The sequence below is a fragment of the Haemaphysalis longicornis genome, unplaced genomic scaffold (genome assembly GCF_048455015.1).
Source record: "Haemaphysalis longicornis isolate Haplotype H1 unplaced genomic scaffold, Haemaphysalis longicornis Haplotype H1 scaffold_1, whole genome shotgun sequence".
Taxonomy (NCBI): Eukaryota; Metazoa; Arthropoda; class Arachnida; order Ixodida; family Ixodidae; genus Haemaphysalis; species Haemaphysalis longicornis.
This window is the reverse complement of record NW_027526203.1, coordinates 296489494-296507494: the sequence shown is the minus strand read 5'-3', so window position 1 is coordinate 296507494 and position 18001 is coordinate 296489494. Positions and strand designations below refer to the sequence as shown.

General features: G+C 47.1%; 2 protein-coding genes across 2 annotated transcripts in view; both read right to left on the bottom strand.

Moving 5' to 3' along the window:
• LOC144148487 (uncharacterized) overlaps positions 1 to 18001 on the bottom strand; it is a 124175-nt gene that overhangs the window by 19462 nt on the left and 86712 nt on the right. Inside the window, exon 5 of the mRNA XM_077680023.1 lies at positions 10584 to 10805. Within this exon, the coding sequence (XP_077536149.1) occupies positions 10584 to 10805 (222 nt within the window). The remainder of the gene's footprint in view (positions 1 to 10583; positions 10806 to 18001) is intronic.
• LOC144148499 (uncharacterized) lies at positions 14768 to 16599 on the bottom strand. The gene is made up of 2 exons (XM_077680029.1): positions 15886 to 16599; positions 14768 to 14959 (listed from the first exon to the last, which is right to left on the bottom strand). The coding sequence occupies exons 1-2, from the start codon at positions 16225 to 16227 to the stop codon at positions 14897 to 14899; spliced, it is 405 nt and encodes a 134-aa protein (XP_077536155.1). The 5' UTR covers positions 16228 to 16599; the 3' UTR covers positions 14768 to 14896.

The following is an 18001-nucleotide window of genomic DNA, read 5'->3' as shown; positions in this document are numbered from 1 at the left end:
GGCAGAGTTAATCTGCCTTTTGCCTCTCCTGCCGAGACATGGTTTGTCTAAATAAATAAACTGAGCTGAAAAACCATGTCCCCGTGTTGACGCGCGCCTCTGCTCTAGCCTGGCTGTGATAAAGCGCTGCGTACGTGCGGCGTGTGCAGTTCTGCGTGACGTTAACGCGAGGGCATGGCTTCGCGGCGCTTTGCAGCCGCTGAGCTACAGATGCGCGCGTCCGCAGGACTGAAGTGCTCAGCGCATAGGTCTGCGGGCAGTTACATTACCGCAAATCTAACGCTGGATATCCGGTTGGCTGATGATCCTCGGCAATTTCCACGTTACAATCACGCGCAAAGCTGCAATAAATAAAAAGATAATTCGCTCGTACTAGTTAATTTTTACCCTAAATAACAATTGCAACTCGTTTTATTCCGTCCGCCACGGCTCCTGATCCCTTCCCGCGACAAAAACGATTTTACCTCCGAAAGCCTATTTTTAAAAATTACTTTAGTTTTTCCTGAAACACCCTGTATATGCGACTAAAATGGCAAATACGTTGTGGTGTTGACCGATGGGAAAAAGAAAAGTACACGATGCTCGCATTGCGCAGTGCACAGCGCAGGCTGGGTTTAACGCGAAAGCGTTACTAGGTTCATTGAGCGATTTTTCGTGGGCTCTAGCCGGAGTAGCTGTGGTTATCAGCCATGATCATCAAGCGTCCGCGAAAGGGCGTCATCACCTTCAAACTGGAAACGACAACGTAACAGCCAGGAGCGAGTGCCTGATCTGGTGCTAGAATAAGGCGCAGTGAGCACTTGGAGCTGTGCCGGTGATGTCGCTGAAAATGGCACTACGGCGAAGGAAGGATACCTGATTTCATTTACAGCTCTCGCCTGCATAGTGAAGTTTGTTCTGCCCTCGTCCGTGCTCGCATGGTGCCCGGAAGGCATGGTCGCCAGCCATGCCTGGTTCTGACTCGATCACACAAAAACACCTCTCCCACCGGAGCTGGTGCCGGCTCTAACACTGCACGTGGTATTCTGTGTTCCACTCCCACTCGAGCCTCCAGGGGAGGAGATCTTCCAAATCGATTTCCCCATGCATGAGCATTGCGGAATCCTTCGCTCAACCGAGAGTGTGTGTGTGTGTGTGTGTGTGTGTATGTATGTACGTACGTACGTACGTACGTATGTATGTATGTATGTATGTATGTATGTATGTATGTATGTATGTATGTATGTATGTATGTATGTATGTATGTATGTATGTATGTATGTATGTATGTATGTATGTATGTATGTATGTATGTATGTATGTATGCATGCATGCATGCATGTATGTATGTATCTATGTATGTATGTATGTATGCATGTATGTATGTATGTATGTATGTATGTATGTATGTATTTATGTATGTATGTATGTATGTATGTATGTATGTATGTATGTATGTATGTATGTATGTATGTATGTATGTATGTATGTATGTATGTATGTATGTGTTTATTCGCGCAAGGGCACCTAAGACCAAAGAGCGGCAAAACTATGTTACGTGGCCTTTCAATTGTCAGGTTTGATCATAAAATATGTATGATATTTGTGCGATATATCCTAAAATACTGTATATATGGGCGTAGAGGGCCCGTAGATTAAAACATGAAGATGTTCATAATGGCTGATGAAGGGAATTATGGAAACGTGACTGCGGCAAAAGCCGAAGAGCCTGCTACGTGAGCGGGCTCCCCCGTGGGAACTAAAGAAGGATCCAAGGTCACGCACTGCATGAAATGAGCTTCAAAAACTTGATGTCTGCAAGAAAACTTAGAAGACATTCGTGTAATCCCAGGGGGCAAGTGTAGTAGAGGAGGGACTCAAAATACGGCCCTAAGTCACGTAACTACAAAATAGGCCCAAATTTGCAGGGACCCTGGAACAGTGCCCATAAACGTTTTCCCTGTTTCTTTTTTTTTTTTTTTGTGCCTGGAAGCATTGTGAAAGCGTTACCGCCAGCACAGAATGGCCCTGCGTGATTTGCTCGTCACAGCAGATACGTCTTCAAGTCTCTGCATTGCTTTTGTAGCGTTCCATCAATTGCCTTTACATCTTCAACTGAAAGGCAGACTTGGCGTCAATAAAGCGCGCGAACAATGCCGAGGCCGAGAAAGACAAAACTTTTAGCGCGTTTCCAAGTTATCCGATGAGCTTAGAGCACTAAAATTTTCTGCGGTAGTTTGTGGCCACCTAATCAAAATACTGGATGCGCTTGTTGAGTACGGTCTGAAAGAACTCGAAATTTTGAAAAAAAATTAAAGAAAGTGTTTCAGGGCACCTTTAACCGATGTTTTCAAAAAGCAATGCAAGTAATAAAAAAAGAACAGAAATTAATTAAAATGTGTTCTTAGTAGGAATTACACCGCGTAAATAGCGTTTCAATAAGACGAATTCGCATATTACTCTTCAGGTCTCCCGCGACCTTGTCATCGCCGCAACCTCTGTCTGTCAAACGATGGCGTCTCGCGGCCAAGCACCGGTCATGCCACGACGCTCGCTGAATATACACTTCGAAACACTAAAATTGTTGTATTTAAACTCAGACTAAGCAACATCCCCAACCGCATGCTTTCGGGCCTACATTTTAAGCCACAGAAGCATAGACATCTGTCTTTTTGGAGTTAACGTTGTGGTGAGCCTCTTTGTTCTCCGTATTTGGTGAATCAACCGCAGTTGCGGTTATTCGTGTTGACTGCGGCGTGGCAGATGCATGAGTGTAAAAGCGTTTCTGTAAATTTACGCGTTAATTAGGCGATATTTATAATTTTACCAAGAATCGAAGGCTAAAAAATGCTATACCCCAAAGGTTTTGCATTTATTTTTTATACAATTTCATTCGTTTCTTCGTAGGTAAAAACAACTGACTTATATGTGACCCACCGGCAAAATAAAACAACTGTGAGAGAGAGGTTTGAGAGAGGAGTCAGCTCCGGTGACATCATTGCGACCGATTCCGAAGACACGGTAAAATGTAAGTTATGCTCGCTAGCTACCAAAATAAATAGGAAAACAATTCCTACTTTTGAGAACCTAAAAAAATTCTGTGGGTCTCTTTAGCCACGACGCAGCTGAATGACCGACTGCTGCGTCAAAGAGAGCTGGTTTGAGAAATGAGTATTAGAGACACGATTTGACTAAGAAACGCGACTTGCGCTGTTACATCACGCAATGCAAAAAACGTCATGTTTGCGTTGCGTAACGTCGCAGCGAAAATGCAGTTTTAATGCGACCGTGTTAAATGGCCCACTGAGCAGAAAAGCCGCAGCGTGGCGTCTGTAGCGTCGGGATGTCTACAAAAATTGGCCGATGGGGCAAAGAAATCAAAAGCGTGGTAATTGTGTGGAAACGCAAATAGTAAAAATGTGGGACTGCATAGGAAGAGAACTCAGAGATTTAAAAATAAGAGTAGAACAAGCATCACTGACGCCAACGCGGTTTCACGGTGTTTACAGGTGCACGAGCCTATAGCGAACGCGTCGGCCTTCGAAGTGGAAGACGTGGACAACCGGTACACGCAGCAGGACGTCGAGTGATTTTGGCGTTGCTTGGCACGTCGTTGGGCTAACGCTAGGATAACCACATTTTAGGCCTGATAATAGGCTTAGCAACATACCTACTCGGGTGGATTGGCTAGCGACGTTGACAGCTGCCGCCAGAAGCTCACGACCGATTCACCGATTCCGAATGGCTACGACGTCAACATATATCCACTCGAAGGAGAACTCGCCGGCGTTCAAGTGGATATTAAAGGGACTCTGTAACACTGCCGATAAACGGTTTCACTCTTTCCTTTGCGTCTGATAGCACTGCGAAAGCTATAGTTATCGCCAGCACGGAGTGGCACCGGTTGATTTGCTCGTCGCAGCAGCTGTGCCTTCCATTTCTGTTTTGCTTTTGGGGCATTTTCTTGAAGTGTGTATTGAATTCGTGTGTTGCTACAACTGAAAGAAAGCCGGCCAATAGCCGCTACACCACTGCAATGACGTAATTCCAGTGGTCGACGAACGCCAAGACTGAGAAAGAGAGGAAAATCTCTAGAGAGAGCTTCTAAGTTCTAAGCTATCTGATGGGTATAGAGAAGGGATTTTTGGCAGAGGTACTTTACGACCCCTTATTCTAAGCACTAAGTGTGTTTGTTGACAACGTTCTGCAAGCATTTAGGATATACAAAAAGCCGAAAAATGCGTTGCAGGGTCCCTTCCATGCTTTCGCATCCACAACTCATAAGTTGTGGATGCTTAGGTGTCATCGGAGTTCTTTTTTCAGTCAAATCGTGTGCTCGTGATTGCCCTACTTCCATTCTTGGTCGCAATTAGTGGTCAGTCGAAGTAGTGATGAAGCAGACCCACAGGTCTGCTTCATCATAAGACTGTATGTGCGCATTCGGTTCTGGATTGTGCTTTGCTAAGTAGCTGAAAATCAAGAGTTTGTAGCCGATAACGTGCAGGCACTTAAGTGACGAAGTTCAGAAAAAAAGTTTCCAACAAGTATCAACATTTCTTTACGAGGAACAACATGTTTTCAGTCAATCAAACCTAAAATACAAGCAATAGTTTTGTTTGCACGTGTACACTTTCTTATACTTGCTGATTATGTTTTGTAGAATATATTTACTTTTTTTATTTTAAAACTTTGTGCAACTGGTTTGTTTGCCAACAAACTTGTAGTACGCCTTCTTTCAACCAGCATGCTTGAGGTCTGTTCAAACAGTGTTCGGGGGTAGGAAGATAAATATTTATGTCTTTCTTACGCAACCGTAACTGTACCCACTTGAAATTGAAATTTGATCCCCAACTATGTCGAGACGATTGAAGACTGCAGCCACAACGACGGCTCAGGGGCTAAGGCATTGAGTTTGAAGTAGTGTTTATTCTGCCTCTCTCTGCTAAGCGCAACCGTGTCTTTAATTCCCCGGCTCCATCTGAACTACTCACACGGAGGTGAGAAAGAACATCGCTCTTGTTTGCTAGACTGCGACACACGTCGAAGAATCACAAGTAGTAAATGTGAATCCATAGCTCTCTAGTACAGCGGGATTTGTAGCTCAGCTGTAGGCTCGTTAGATAAAAGCTCAAAATGATTTTTTTTTTCAAGTGGCGAGTACGGGGAACTGGTTATGTTTTGGTTGATTAAGTTCTGTATCGGGCCAGGTAAGCACGTACTATACTTAGAGTATCGAATTTAGGCTAAATACGGCTTTTCTTCAATATTTTTAGGACGAGAGAGGACCCGGCCGTTTCCTTACAGAGCCGACGTCGGGACCACCCCACCTCGAAGACGTGGACAGCGGTCCCCCTCCCCCTCCACCATAAATTCCCCCATTTCTGTCGCAAGGTTTATAACCTGTACAAAGCAGAAATGAAGACGTCATAAAAAAAAGAAAAAAGCTAAAAGTCAGGGGGGTTCGGCTAATTGAAAGCGGTCCATAAGGCTGTGCATAGCGTTGCTGCCTAGGCAAAGTGATGTCAGAATGCTGCATCGTAGGAGGTGATGAGAAAGAGGGGATCCGTCTAACGACAATGGGGAGGGAGACAGCAGAATAGTTATGCTCCTTCCCTTTTGCTCAGATCCTATCAGGTGTGGCAAGGATGGATGTACGTAAAACCGAGGTGGTTTGTGCTCGATCTCCTTAAGTAGCCTGAAGAGGTGAACGATAAGTATAAATAGAAATATAGAAATAAAAAAAAGGAACTGAACTTAATTGCGTCACAAATATTTCAAGAGCAGTAAACGGTCACCTCAGACAGATGAAAACGATGCCAGAAAAGTTCAACGAACAGCCTTGTATTGGGGCTGATACGCAATGCGTCATTTTATGCGGCAGCCCCCCAAAGTCAAAGCCACCTGTAGGCAGCACCTGACGCTTGCTTCACGGTGACTCACGCCAGTTCACTTGGGCTTCTTATAGCATAGCGAAGTTTTCAACTCGCGAACGGAAAGCCAAGGGGAAGGTGTGCGTGTCCCGCTACATCCTGACTGGCGACAGCGAGCTCTTGTGTACATATAATTGCAGCCGAGCTCACCTTACTTGCAGCGGCGCGGCTGGCTAGCTGAGGGACCCGTTCGGCCTTCGGGCTTTTGCAGCGTTCTTACGGCGTGGCCAGCGCTAGCTGTCGCCTTCTCTTTCATCGCAGCTCATCGAGACGACCGGCATGGGGAGACGAGCCGCGGGGAACGTTCTGCTCGGTCGCTTGTGTGTTTCCTGCTTGCGTTTTTCGGGGCCCAAAGGCTCAAGGTGGATCCAAGGAGCTCGAAGAAAGCGGGAAGTGCATGGGGAGGGGCAGTGAAAGGTCCTCGCTTCCTTTCCTTCTAGTTGCCCTCGAAGAGCAGAAAGAGAGAGAGAGAGAGAGAGGGGGGGAGTTGGGCGGGTGGCTGCGGTCCAGAAGAGCCGGGAGTTGGGGCGATGTGCCTGGCGGTCGCGCTTTCTCAGGGGCGGCGCTGCGCTCCGTCGCCGGCCCCCAGCGATGCCGAGCTCCAGAATACGGCGAACAGAAGAGGAGGGAGCGAGGCACCAGTAAACTCGGCCCGAAATAAACGCCAGTGGGGCAGCCGTCGTGTGGTACACGGCTGCCCCAAGTCCGGACGACCGACTCGCTGACAGGCTATTGTTTTTGGGGAGCCCCCGCTAGTGGCTGAGCGGACATATAAACTGTTCTCTGTCGCACAGGCGAGCGCAGTTCCCTCCGCTCTATTTGTGCTTCGGAAAAGCGCACCGAGACTGCTTGTTAGCATGGCTTTTGGCGGATGTTTGCTGCTCGTAACATTTCCCCATTTGCGAAGCTCACTAATTTTGGGCTACGTCTTTGTCATAGAGCTGTGTTATTCTGAACTAAACTTTAACGGGTTCTTCCTTGCTCCACTGCGTAACTTTACATGCTATGCACTATACATATGTTGGGCGCCGTACACTATAAATAATTTAGGTTACACTATGGTTGTGGGTTATACGGTTACACCAGAGGTTCACACTCCTTTTAATTTTAGAAGCTTGCGTAGGCGTGTCCCTGGACAGTCAGTCCGAAATGTAGGGCTCTTTCTTGAATATGCCCGCTTGTCTGCGCAATCTCCTTAACGTTCCACCTCCTGAAAGTCTGACCAGCTTATAACATTTGCATATAGAAGCCCGGACTCGTACTTACAAAGCAAAAGGAATCGTAGCGGAGCGGGGACAATCGTCCTTTTGAGACAGTGGGTCCGTTGGCTACTCTTCGCAAGTAGCAAATTATTTTTTGGCGTCTGCGATGAAAATGTTTATGCTATAAATGCACTCAGGTAAAAGTAATATTGCAGATGGGATGGGTACCGCTAAGGTCATTTCACGCCAAGAAATTACATCAGCAAAGAAGTGTTGGATTTTCCTTGCCGGCACGGGGAAGCATACGGGAGGAATTTCTAATAAATTACTTTTATATCATTTGACAAGCTGAAAATTTTTGTCTGCCCCGGGCGCTGTGGTACGGGCCAATGAAGCCGGGTTTAAATTGCAGTAAAAACACTCTGTGAGTGGGTATCAGCCATTCTGGCTCATAGCAGGTGCTTGATGTAGCATACCTTTGGCTAGGGGTTTGTCCGTTACAGAAAAAAAAAGTTTTCATTTTAACACTGAAAGGCTGCAGTTTCACCATACTCATAAAATCGGTGCGCACGCTTCGTTTGATGACCTCGAAGGCAGTGCAATGTGTGCCAGCTTCTGGCCGGAAGTCATAGTTAATAACGCTTATGGGAAGTGTCGCTCAACGCAGTCATCTGCAACTGCCCTGCCTCGGCTGAGTCTTAGAGGGATAGCAAGTATTGAAAAAAACTCCCGGATTTTTCACAGCGTTTCCGGGAACAAAGCCAGTCAGGCGTCTGTACGCTGAAACCGAAAGTGTGCATTTCCTATTCCTGATAATGTGATGATAGACAAGTTAAGAGGAACCCAAGTGAAGTGTTGAAGGAGGTCAGCCTTCAAAACTTCGAATAGCTTTCTCTTCTCTTTGTCTGCATTGGCTGGCTCTCAATATTTCATCGCGATTCTCGTGCCTGCTAATGACGTGAAGATTGAATCATGAATCTAAGCGCCAGCAACCAAACGTATTGTTAGAGCGCCAGAACCACGCTAGAGTATTGCCGGTGTGAAACACACGTGGGCTGTTTGCGCTGACGAACCGGGCTCAGGAACCTACCTTGCACTGCCGTCAACAATTATCATTTTTTTCTTCTCTGGACATTTTGCACTACTGTCGGAGTTTGCTTAACGGTTTTTTTTTTGCGTTTAAGTAGCCTTTCCTTCTTTGCAAGCTGTGTTGAAGAAAGGAGTCCAATGCCACAGCAAAAGAAAGAAAATGTCTATTTACGTTAGACTCAATTCCTTGCTACAACGAACATAGCTTCCGATGAGTTCCTCGTCTTCCTTCTCTTCTTTTTTGTCCACCCCTGCAACTTCCTCTTCATTGTGATTATTGCTACAATGTCCAGGGCAACAAAATGCAACATGCTGCATGGCATGACCTGGAAGAGCACTTCTATGAGCAACACCGTATGAAACTGTGTGGTAAAGACAGTAACAACAGTAAGCTTGGTTCTTCGCAGTGGATAAGGTCCCCGTCATTGTACTGTGCTTTGCCATAGTGTGTTTTGTTATGCATTAAATATAGTTGTCTATCTGCTATATAGTGCAGCCTTCAATGATATATCCTGCAGCTTCGATTATTCCGAAAGGTGAGCGGCAGTAGTGTGATCTCACAAGCACTTTGGGCACGTAAATATTTTGCAGCAAATAACATTCGGTTTTTCTCTGTGTTTCACTAGCCGAAACTAATGCGTCAATCTTTAATTTTGCACTAGAGAGGGGGGTGTAGTTCTACCGTCACGTTTCACTGGCCAATGTCTGAGCGACTGTGGCAACATCGCGTGAACGGCGTAGTTTTCGATTGATTGATTGATTGTAGGGTTTAACGCGCCGACGCAACGCAGGCGATGAGGCGCGCCGTAGTGGAGGGCTCCGGATTAATTTGGACCACCTGGGGATCTTTAAGGTGCGCCGAAATCTCGTACACACGGGCGTTTTTGCTTTTCGCCTCCATCAGAAAAGCGACCGCCGCGGCCGGGAATCGAACCCGCGACCTTGTGCTCAGCAGCGCAACGCCTTAGCCACTGAGCCACCGCGGCGGGTAACGGCGTAGTTTTCGCTAGCCACGAAACACGTGTTAGCTGTCTACGGTTGCGCGAAGAGTAAAATTATTGATATGAAATTGTTTTAACAGGGCAGTCAGAACCAGACAGAGAATCAATAGGGGGATGTCTGAAGGTCAGATAACCACGAGGTGGCAGCTTTTGTTCCTGAACTTTTCCAATCGCTCTGATTTGGACTCTGTGGTAAAACTACTTCTTTCGTTGCAACACTTTCACTGCGCATTGGCTAGAATGAAAAAAAAAATATCTTCATTGTGGAGGTTCTAAAAAAAAATGCCATGCCTTCTGCTTGCTCAGTTGATTATGTCACCCGTAATGAGCGAGTAAGCATTCTATGGATGGATTACTTTGCAGGGAAGAATGTTTGTGAGAGCGCACGCCAATACAGATATTTAAATGCACCTTTTCATTAACCAGGATGCAAAGTTGGTTTGTGAACGAAGTAAAAACTGTTACATTTGCCTCTGGATTTATGAAGCTTTTAACATACGTGGTGGCGTTCTACCAGCAATGACATATTTTCTAGACAGAAGGAAAGTGCTCGGGCCTCTGTGACCAGTAAGCTGTTCGCGTTCTCCAGACAAACCAGACACCTAAATATAAAAACGTTGCCGTGCATGTGTAGTGTTACACTCAAACGGTCTAGATGAGAATTAGTCTGCGCACCACGAGGAAAACCCCAGCAATATACACGCAGGTACCAGCTAGCTCTTGACTTCGTTTTGTTTTCTACTGGGCGGATCGAAGGCTCGTTCCACCAAGTCGTGCCGTGAGCGGTGAGCGTCTCAACCTGTTATTCAACAAGCGTGTTCAAGTTTCCACGCCGTGCCCTACGTCTGCGCAGTAGCACCTGCATGAAGCTTGTTGAGTAAGGATACGAAGAAACCTTTTACTAGGCTTAAATACCCTATAGGAAGCGTTTAAACGGGCTAATTAAGTTGACAGTTGGCGATGTTGGTGATTGAGGGTTTGCTGAAAGATCGTTGCATTCATGACTTAACAAACCATAGCTCGCGTCCTGTTTCTGTTCATCCCTACTCCGTTGGCTGCTTGAAGGCGGAGTTTTGCTGACTCTACTTTGGCGAAATATTTGACGAACGCAAGTTATGGGATTTTATTATGGTTCTATAAAGCTGGGCTAGCTTTTTTGCTTGGTGCTATATAATAAGGTAGCTGTGTCAGCAAATGACAATAGTTGCGGGCCGGTGATGTGCGTATGACTATGCCCGCCGCAAAATTTGTGGCTTAACGAGAAGATTAACACATGACGCGAGCACTTTTTCTTCTCTATTTTCACGCCAATTTGCTTAACCCTACTTCCGAGTGAATCTCAGGCACCGCGAGTGCCCCGCAGTCTCCGTCCGCCCACTCACGCTTGCGCTGGAGCAGGGCCTGTCAGGCGGGAACCCGAAGCGAGACACATCGGAGGCGAGGTCTGTGTTGAGCTTGAGCTTGGGCTTGGGGGCTGTGGGTGGCGGGGCCTTCTTGGTCATGCTACTGCTGCTACTGGTCGAGCGGTTCGTCACCGTTGTCGTGGAAAGCAGCGACCCACCCGACGGCAGCTGCGAGGTCTCCTTCTTCGTCTCCGTCACACACTGCGTAAGCAAAGAAAAGCGCACTCAGTGGCCGCCAACCATGACACGGGCCCCTCATGGCCCATTTACGCGCAAAGCTGTTGCCGCCCAGTTAGTCGCCCCTTCGCGGATGGCGGGAGGCAACGGAGGAGGTGTGGGGGATGTTTCAGCTAGTGTGGTCTCGAAAGTGCGCAGAAGGTGAATTATTCGAAAGGCAGGAAAAAGAGAAAAAAAAATAGAAGAGGAGAACAGAACACGGTATAGCAGGGATATGAAACTAAATTGGCAAAAATTGCGGATAGTCTGCTTCACGCATTTATTTAGTCAATGAACATGTGAGAACTTCCAGTGGAAATATCGCAATTCTTGGGTTCTTTCCTGTAAAGGGTGCACCCCCGCATGAAGATTGTTGTTGCGGGGAAGTTGTCAGCTTCGTTGGTTTTTTTTTTCACATGAAAAACATACTTCTTATTGTAAAAAAATAAAAATAAAAAAGGCAACGAAACAGACAACTTCACAGTTACAAGGATATGCATGTGGTGGTACACCCTTTACAGGGAATGATCCAAGAGTTGACCGATCGGCGGAACGTCCCATATAGCTGACAAGAGAAGCGTCCCTTGGTCGCATATGCTGTGAAACCTTGCCGCCATTTACCTGAACTATTTCGACATCCTACATGGAGTGGTTTGCCGCACAATAAGAGACCTACTTTGACACAGACGTACAACCATATCTTAATATTATGTTGCCCTACCACCGTTGGCTGCGTTAATCAAAGCAAGCGTCACCCAGAACACCGCGCGATGCGAACTCACAAGCCAAGGCTTGGAATTTCTGGTCTGGGACAAGAGACTACTCGACCCCGCCACGTTGCCGGATGCGTCATCACCATCCTAGGGATGTACTGCAGATGGGGTTATGCACCAGAAAATAAGCCTCCCAGGAAGGCTCGACGACAAGGCTCGACAACAAGCTGAATCGAAATAGCGTCCGATGCTTTACCAACTCGGCTTCCTGGGCGGCTTACGACTCGAAATGGGCAAACTCGACAAATGCACCTCAAACGACACCAGCATTAACGTATTTCAAGAACATTATCCCAGAGCCCCGGAGGCCATATTTAGACCACCATACAACTAACACCACCACGTACTTACTCCCTAGAGCCGCTTTCTCAAAATTTCCAAACTATGCGCCTACCGTGGAACTCAGGGCACACGGTCTCAGAGTTGGGGAACCAAGAAGCACATGACGCTGTTAGAGAGAGCACTTCACTACCTCCCTCCTCTTCTGCTGCCGCGATTGGAACTAAATACTCGGCGCGCTCTACGCAAGACGACCCTGCTAGACGAAACTCCAATAGGATCTTTTACGCTGGGCTGACAATAATTAAATTCCAACGGAGGTATTAGTCAACTAAAGCATTGATAACAGTGCCACAACGCGTTCCGCAGCAGAATAATGATACCGCCTTAATCGGCCCCCGCCCCCGTACTGCCCTTATTACCAACAGATCATACCTACGGACCTTCACCACCTCACTTTGGATTGGAGTAATTTGGCGCACAAACGGCAATAGCTGTTTGATCAACTCGCTTCGTTTGAAAATCGCTTCCTTGAAAAATCTCTTCGTGTAGCAGTTTCCATCTGTCGCGACAATGAGGCGTTATGACTGCAGCTTTAAAGGAACAGGGCAATAAAAAATTGCTGGCATAACATATGTAAGTGACGGATTTTATACATGGACCGATCATGGGGTACAGCTTTGGACTGGCGATGTCGTAGCCCTCCGAGTGTTTTATGGGGCGAACGATTAAGGGCAAGCTCGGGTCCATTTTTAATCAGTGCCTGTTCAGGCTCCTTCTAAGAAATCACCATATAATATAGACATTAAGTGCAGGATCTATGACGAAGTTGGCGCATAAATTCTTACCGCCATCGTACTCTGTTAGCAATCGCCGTCGGCCTGTTGAACCTCAACACACCTGAGTGACCAATAATTCTGATCAAACGAAGTGAAGTAGACCAATGACGAGGCCCAGCGTACAATTTGCCACATAAATGGTGCCTGCGGTGTGCTGTTACATAATGGAAAGGTGATGCTTTGAATTGCGTTATGTCGTGGCGCGTATTAGGCTTTTGGTCGAACGGGATGTCTGAGGTACTCTAAAGCGCACATTACAGCAGCAGGACCTTGGTGGTTTCTAAGATTTTAGGATAGATTTCGGGGCTCGTCGCTATTCGCAGACTGTCTATTCGAGCAGGACGTTGTCTGTCCCTTCGAAGCTGTGCGTGCTTCGCTATTTGTGAGTCTGCTAAAGTAAAGAAACTAAAACAATGAAACATAATAATACCTGCGGCGGCTTGTAAACATTAATTTTGATCCTGCGTTTAAACATTTGGCACAACTAAGGCACCATTTGGCACAAAAGAATGTCGTCGTCTTGTCAGAAAATGACCTAAAATGATGTAAGCATTTTTTATATAGGAGTAGATGTGACTAATTGGTTAGTATATGGATACCATAGTAGCAGAGGAAGGAATAATGGATCTGCGGTTTATAAAAGCAACGAATATTAGACACCCCAAAGGTGCGTACGCAGTGCGCAAGATATAAAACATGCAGCGTATTGAAATTTGATCTTTCCCTTTTGGAAAAATGTGCGTCTCACGTTTGCCAATATTCGCTGTCGTAATACTAATTTTTATGTCTGTACTATTTGGCATATAAAATTACTACAAACCTTAATGGTAATTGAGGGATTGAAGGGCGGATGGTATACCAGCCTCAGCATTGGTGAAAAAGCTAACAAATGCGCTGCGGCACGGCTTATATCGTTAGTGACCCGCCGCGGTGGCTCACTGGCTAAGGCGTTGTGCTGCTGAGCCCAAGGACGCGGGTTCGATTCCCGGCCGTCGAGGCCGCTTTTCTGATGGAGGTGAAAAGCAAAAACGCCCATGTGTTCGAGATTTCAGCGCACGTTGAAGACCCCCTAGTGGCCAAAATTAACCCGGAGCCCTCTATTACGGCGTGGCTCATCGTCTATCGACGTCGGTGCGTTAAACCTCATAATCAAACAATTATATCACTAATGAAAAACCACACTTCGAGTTTGCAGCTTTATTGCTTGAGACCTCATAGTTTCATTTAGTATTGAAGCTTTTGTACATTTATAAGAAACCGGCACTCATTTCTTCAATGCACATAAAAAGCAATTGTGAGAATATCTGATTGATGACTTAGGGGCTGCCTCCGGTATGGCTAAGTGACTGTTAGCGAGAGGACTACAAGTGTACACCAAAATCAACGCTAAAAGAGGCACGCAGGTGGGCACCACTAGTAAACAGAAAATTGGATTTAACACGTCATTCAAGAGGTGGAAACTTGAGTTGAAACAAAGAGTGCGTGCCGCTCCATATTATAAGTAAATGACCCTGCAACCATTTTTTAACAATTTCTTTCAACAACTGAAACGCATTTTTGACAAGACTCTTAATCACGTCCAGTGTTTAGATTAGGTCGGCAGAAAATGCCGAAAAATATCTTACTCCTCTACGCACATCAGATAACTTGGAAACTCGTTCAAAAGATTCATTTCTCTCTCTCCCACGTTCTACAAAATCCCGGCATTCTTTTGCTCTTACATGGCGTCGCATGAGCAATATTGCCTCGACTGCCGTGCTCAACAGCGGCAATAACAGCATTCGATATCCACTTTAAAGAAAACTGCAACAAAAGTGAAGCTGAGGCTAAAAAAGGTATCTGCCGCGGCGAGTAAATATCGAGTGCCGTTCTGTACCGGAGATAACTGCAGCTTTCGCAGTTCTCCGAGGCAGGAAGGGAAGACAGGGAGCGTATATTAGCCCCGTTGCAGGACCGCTGTAATATTGCCGCACGTAGACTTCTTAGCTTCATTCCTCTCTGCTTTGAGCCCTCTTCCTACATGACACTTTGCGAGAAGTATAAGGCAACACACGCATTTACATAAATGTCATTTATTGAGCGATGTGATACTTCCTTAGTAAATAGGCTCTGTGTCAGCATACAGTGAATGAGAAAGATCCGCGAAGTCGTCACCGTCGAAGCGCATGGGCTTCTTTTCTTTGGATCAGTGCTGACTCGACTCGAAGCTGCTGGTCGATGAAAACGTCTGCTTCGAGTACTTCATTTGCTGCGGGGAAAAAAAAGCAATAATAATGAATGAATGCACAGAAATAATCGCACTTCCAAATGTAAACAATGACTCTTCTGTTACAGAGCAATACCTGAAGACATGAAGCGGTAATTATCTTTCCCGTTTACCGAACAAAAGGACACTTGCCAGCTTTAGAAGTGGTAGGCTTTCTTACTGTAGCCAATGCCTCTAAGTAAAAAAGTGTCGTGTTTATGCTAATATGCTACAAGTTCTCGCCAGAAAGTGGTAATTTGTCAAGCTGACTTCACTAGCACATAAAAGAGAAAATAAATACTGAGATAGGTTCTTAGTGTAAGCCTCAACTTCATACGCTAACTGCCTGGTGTCGACCAGCCTGTCATCTCAATTGGTAAATGCCTGCTACAGTTACCTGAACCGGCAGAGGTAGCCATCAGCTCCACACATGGAGCCCAGGACAAGGAGCGCTTTCTGTTAAGTAAAGTTATCTCTCTCTCTCACTGCATGAAAATACATTAGCTCGGCTTGGATTTATATTACAATGGCAAAATAACAATGCAGTAGAGCTGTCTCACTCCACCTTTGGCGCCAGGCAGCTATGCCTCCGAAATTAGCGGCAGCTATGCGCTGCAGTGAAAACTACCCAATTCTTAGGATTGAAACGCTAGACCCTGATAATGTTTCTGTTTTAACGTATGGGTAACAGTGTATGGTATAGAAAAGTGGTACCATTGTGGATAATCGCGGGGGTGCTAGCGCACGCATGCTACCATAAACGTTTGCTGCAATTTTCGCGAATGAATACAGATGATGCAGCCGAATCGCGCAATAGCCGCCAACGTGATAGCCGGCGCAGAGTTCCGGCAAGCACGTTGACGGGACTACATTTGAGCCAAAATGCGCGTGCACCTTCTGGTTTTGTTTGAGTGGTGTGTGAGGCTCACCTGCTGCGCAGTGGTCTTCACGATTCTCGTGCTGTCGTTGGACTCGGTGGAGGACTGGTGTACCATGGACCGGGTGTCGGACATGACCTTGCGCACAGCCTGGCTGGCCTCGCTGACCGTCTGGTCGCCGTGCGTCGCAACGCGCTTGGACTGCTGAGTCTCGGTGCGCGACTGGGTGCTCTTCTTAAGCACGGTCTGGCCCTCGTCGGCCTCGCAGACTCCGGCGGGAACCATGATGCCGCTGGTCTCGGTGGGCAGCTTGAGCTGCATCTCCAGCCGTGCTCCCAAGGGTACGTTGATGACCGCCCCGGGCGTCAGCGGGACCTTCGTGCTCTCGTCCATGGTTCGGCGTGGCTCTCGTCTGCTCCTCGAGTGCTGGGCTCGTGATCTGGCCGAAGTGCAGAGTAGGTCTATAAAGCGCCGCCTGGGCTGGCTCAATTGTAGTTCCAGGGAGAGGGGAAGGGAAACGGGGCTTCGTGGAAGGCGGAGTTTCGCCGGTGTGACGTGTTCCGAAAGCCAAGCGCATCGACCGTGCAGCAGGAGAGGGGAGGGACGTTCTCTTCCGGCGGCACAAGAAAAAGAAGGGTCTGTCCCGACTCCTCGAGCTCTTGCCGCCCGTGGTCAATCTCTCACCTTCAAATACGAAATTATCAAATGAATTAAACGCTACCAAAATGCATCCCTTTTTCTTTTCGACTCGCAGCTTTGCAGACGCGCCGTTTTAAAAGCAGCTGGAATGTCGCTCTGTTTGTCTGCCCTCCGCAGACGGCGGCAGGAGCGCGAGGGCGCCGTTTACAGAGGAGAGGAGGTTCTCCGCGCGCTGATGCGTCGGCTGCGCTAAACTTAGCGCTGCTTCGTCCCAAAAGATGTTGCCCGCGGCCGAGTAACTGGAGACCGGGTTCAACCCGCTGCTCGAGTCATTACGCAGTTGGCTTGATCTAAAACAATACAAAAATATGCGCTGCGCCAGTGCCAAAATCGCAGCTCGACTGCGTGTCCCGAGGAGCACGGTCATGCGCAGGGTCGCTGCTGCCGCTTCCAGAGGAATCCCGCCGGTGTGTCGCTACGCCCAAGGCGCGCGTTAATGGCGCTCTTAGTCATTCGCGGGTTGCGTCAGTTTTAGGCCCTGTGTCGAACTTGGGAGTCAATGCTCATGTAGATACGCCAGGGGTAAAAGAAATTCTCCGAAAAGTTTGCCTGTTCCTTGCACCGACAGTGATGACACCGACGGCGCCTTCCGGAACAGGGCTGAGCGGACGTTTGCAGATTTATGGTGCTGGTGAGCAGCCAGGCCCTTCGCGAGGGGTCGATGCACGTGAGCGCACATAAGGCGCCGCTGAGTGAAGTATAACTGCGACGGCGGCATTCTTGGTTATTAATACACTGCAGGTCGGGATTTCGCTGTTTCGAATTCAGGTATTCGGAAGGTAAGGATACTCTCAGCACCAATTGTTCTCAGCGTCAAAAATCACGGGGTTTTGATATTACCAGGGCAGTGGTCTGTTAGCTCTACCATCGCACAGAACGGGAAACAGCGGAGTTACAACTGCATTCTCCCCACCTAGCTTGGAAACAGAGCATACTAAAACCTTCTTATTGGCGCCCTGAGTAACGTTTAACCCAATCCTTGGACCCAGTAAGGAGTATACTGGCTCTATACAAAACGAAAATGTTAATTTGTTGCCATTTGGAACGGGTTAAGTTCTACCATGGATGGTGGAGAGGCAAAAATCTCACTAAAAAGCACCCGAAGCACAATTTTTGTGTTCCGTAAAAACCAGTTTCAAGTGTTGAAGTGTTGTTAGGAGCAAATAGAGCTGTAGCAGTGACATCTAAAATACTGAAATGCGGCAGTACAGACACTCTTACCTAATAAAGCGTTAAATAACGAAGTTTTGCCCGGTTTACGGGAAAGAAGGGTTCTGGACTTTATTGCAATGAGGCGCAAAATACGTGTATTATGCTGGAAAGTCACACCAAGGGTCAATTTGCGTCTCCCCGGGCCAAAAGGAGCAGCCGTAAACATACCTGATTAGTACAACACTCTGATTTCTACTCCGGTTTCAGTTTAAATCTAGCGAATTCAAGCCTAATTTGAAGTAGCGAGTGGAAGTTA

Excerpts from the sequence above, each read along its gene's own strand:
- LOC144148499 (XM_077680029.1), bottom strand. The coding sequence starts at position 16,227 with ATGGACGAGAGCACGAAGGTCCCGCTGACGCCCGGGGCGGTCATCAAC. Across the intron at positions 14,960-15,885 it reads TGAAGACCACTGCGCAGCAG|CAAATGAAGTACTCGAAGCA; the intron begins GTGAGCCTCACA and ends TTTTCCCCGCAG.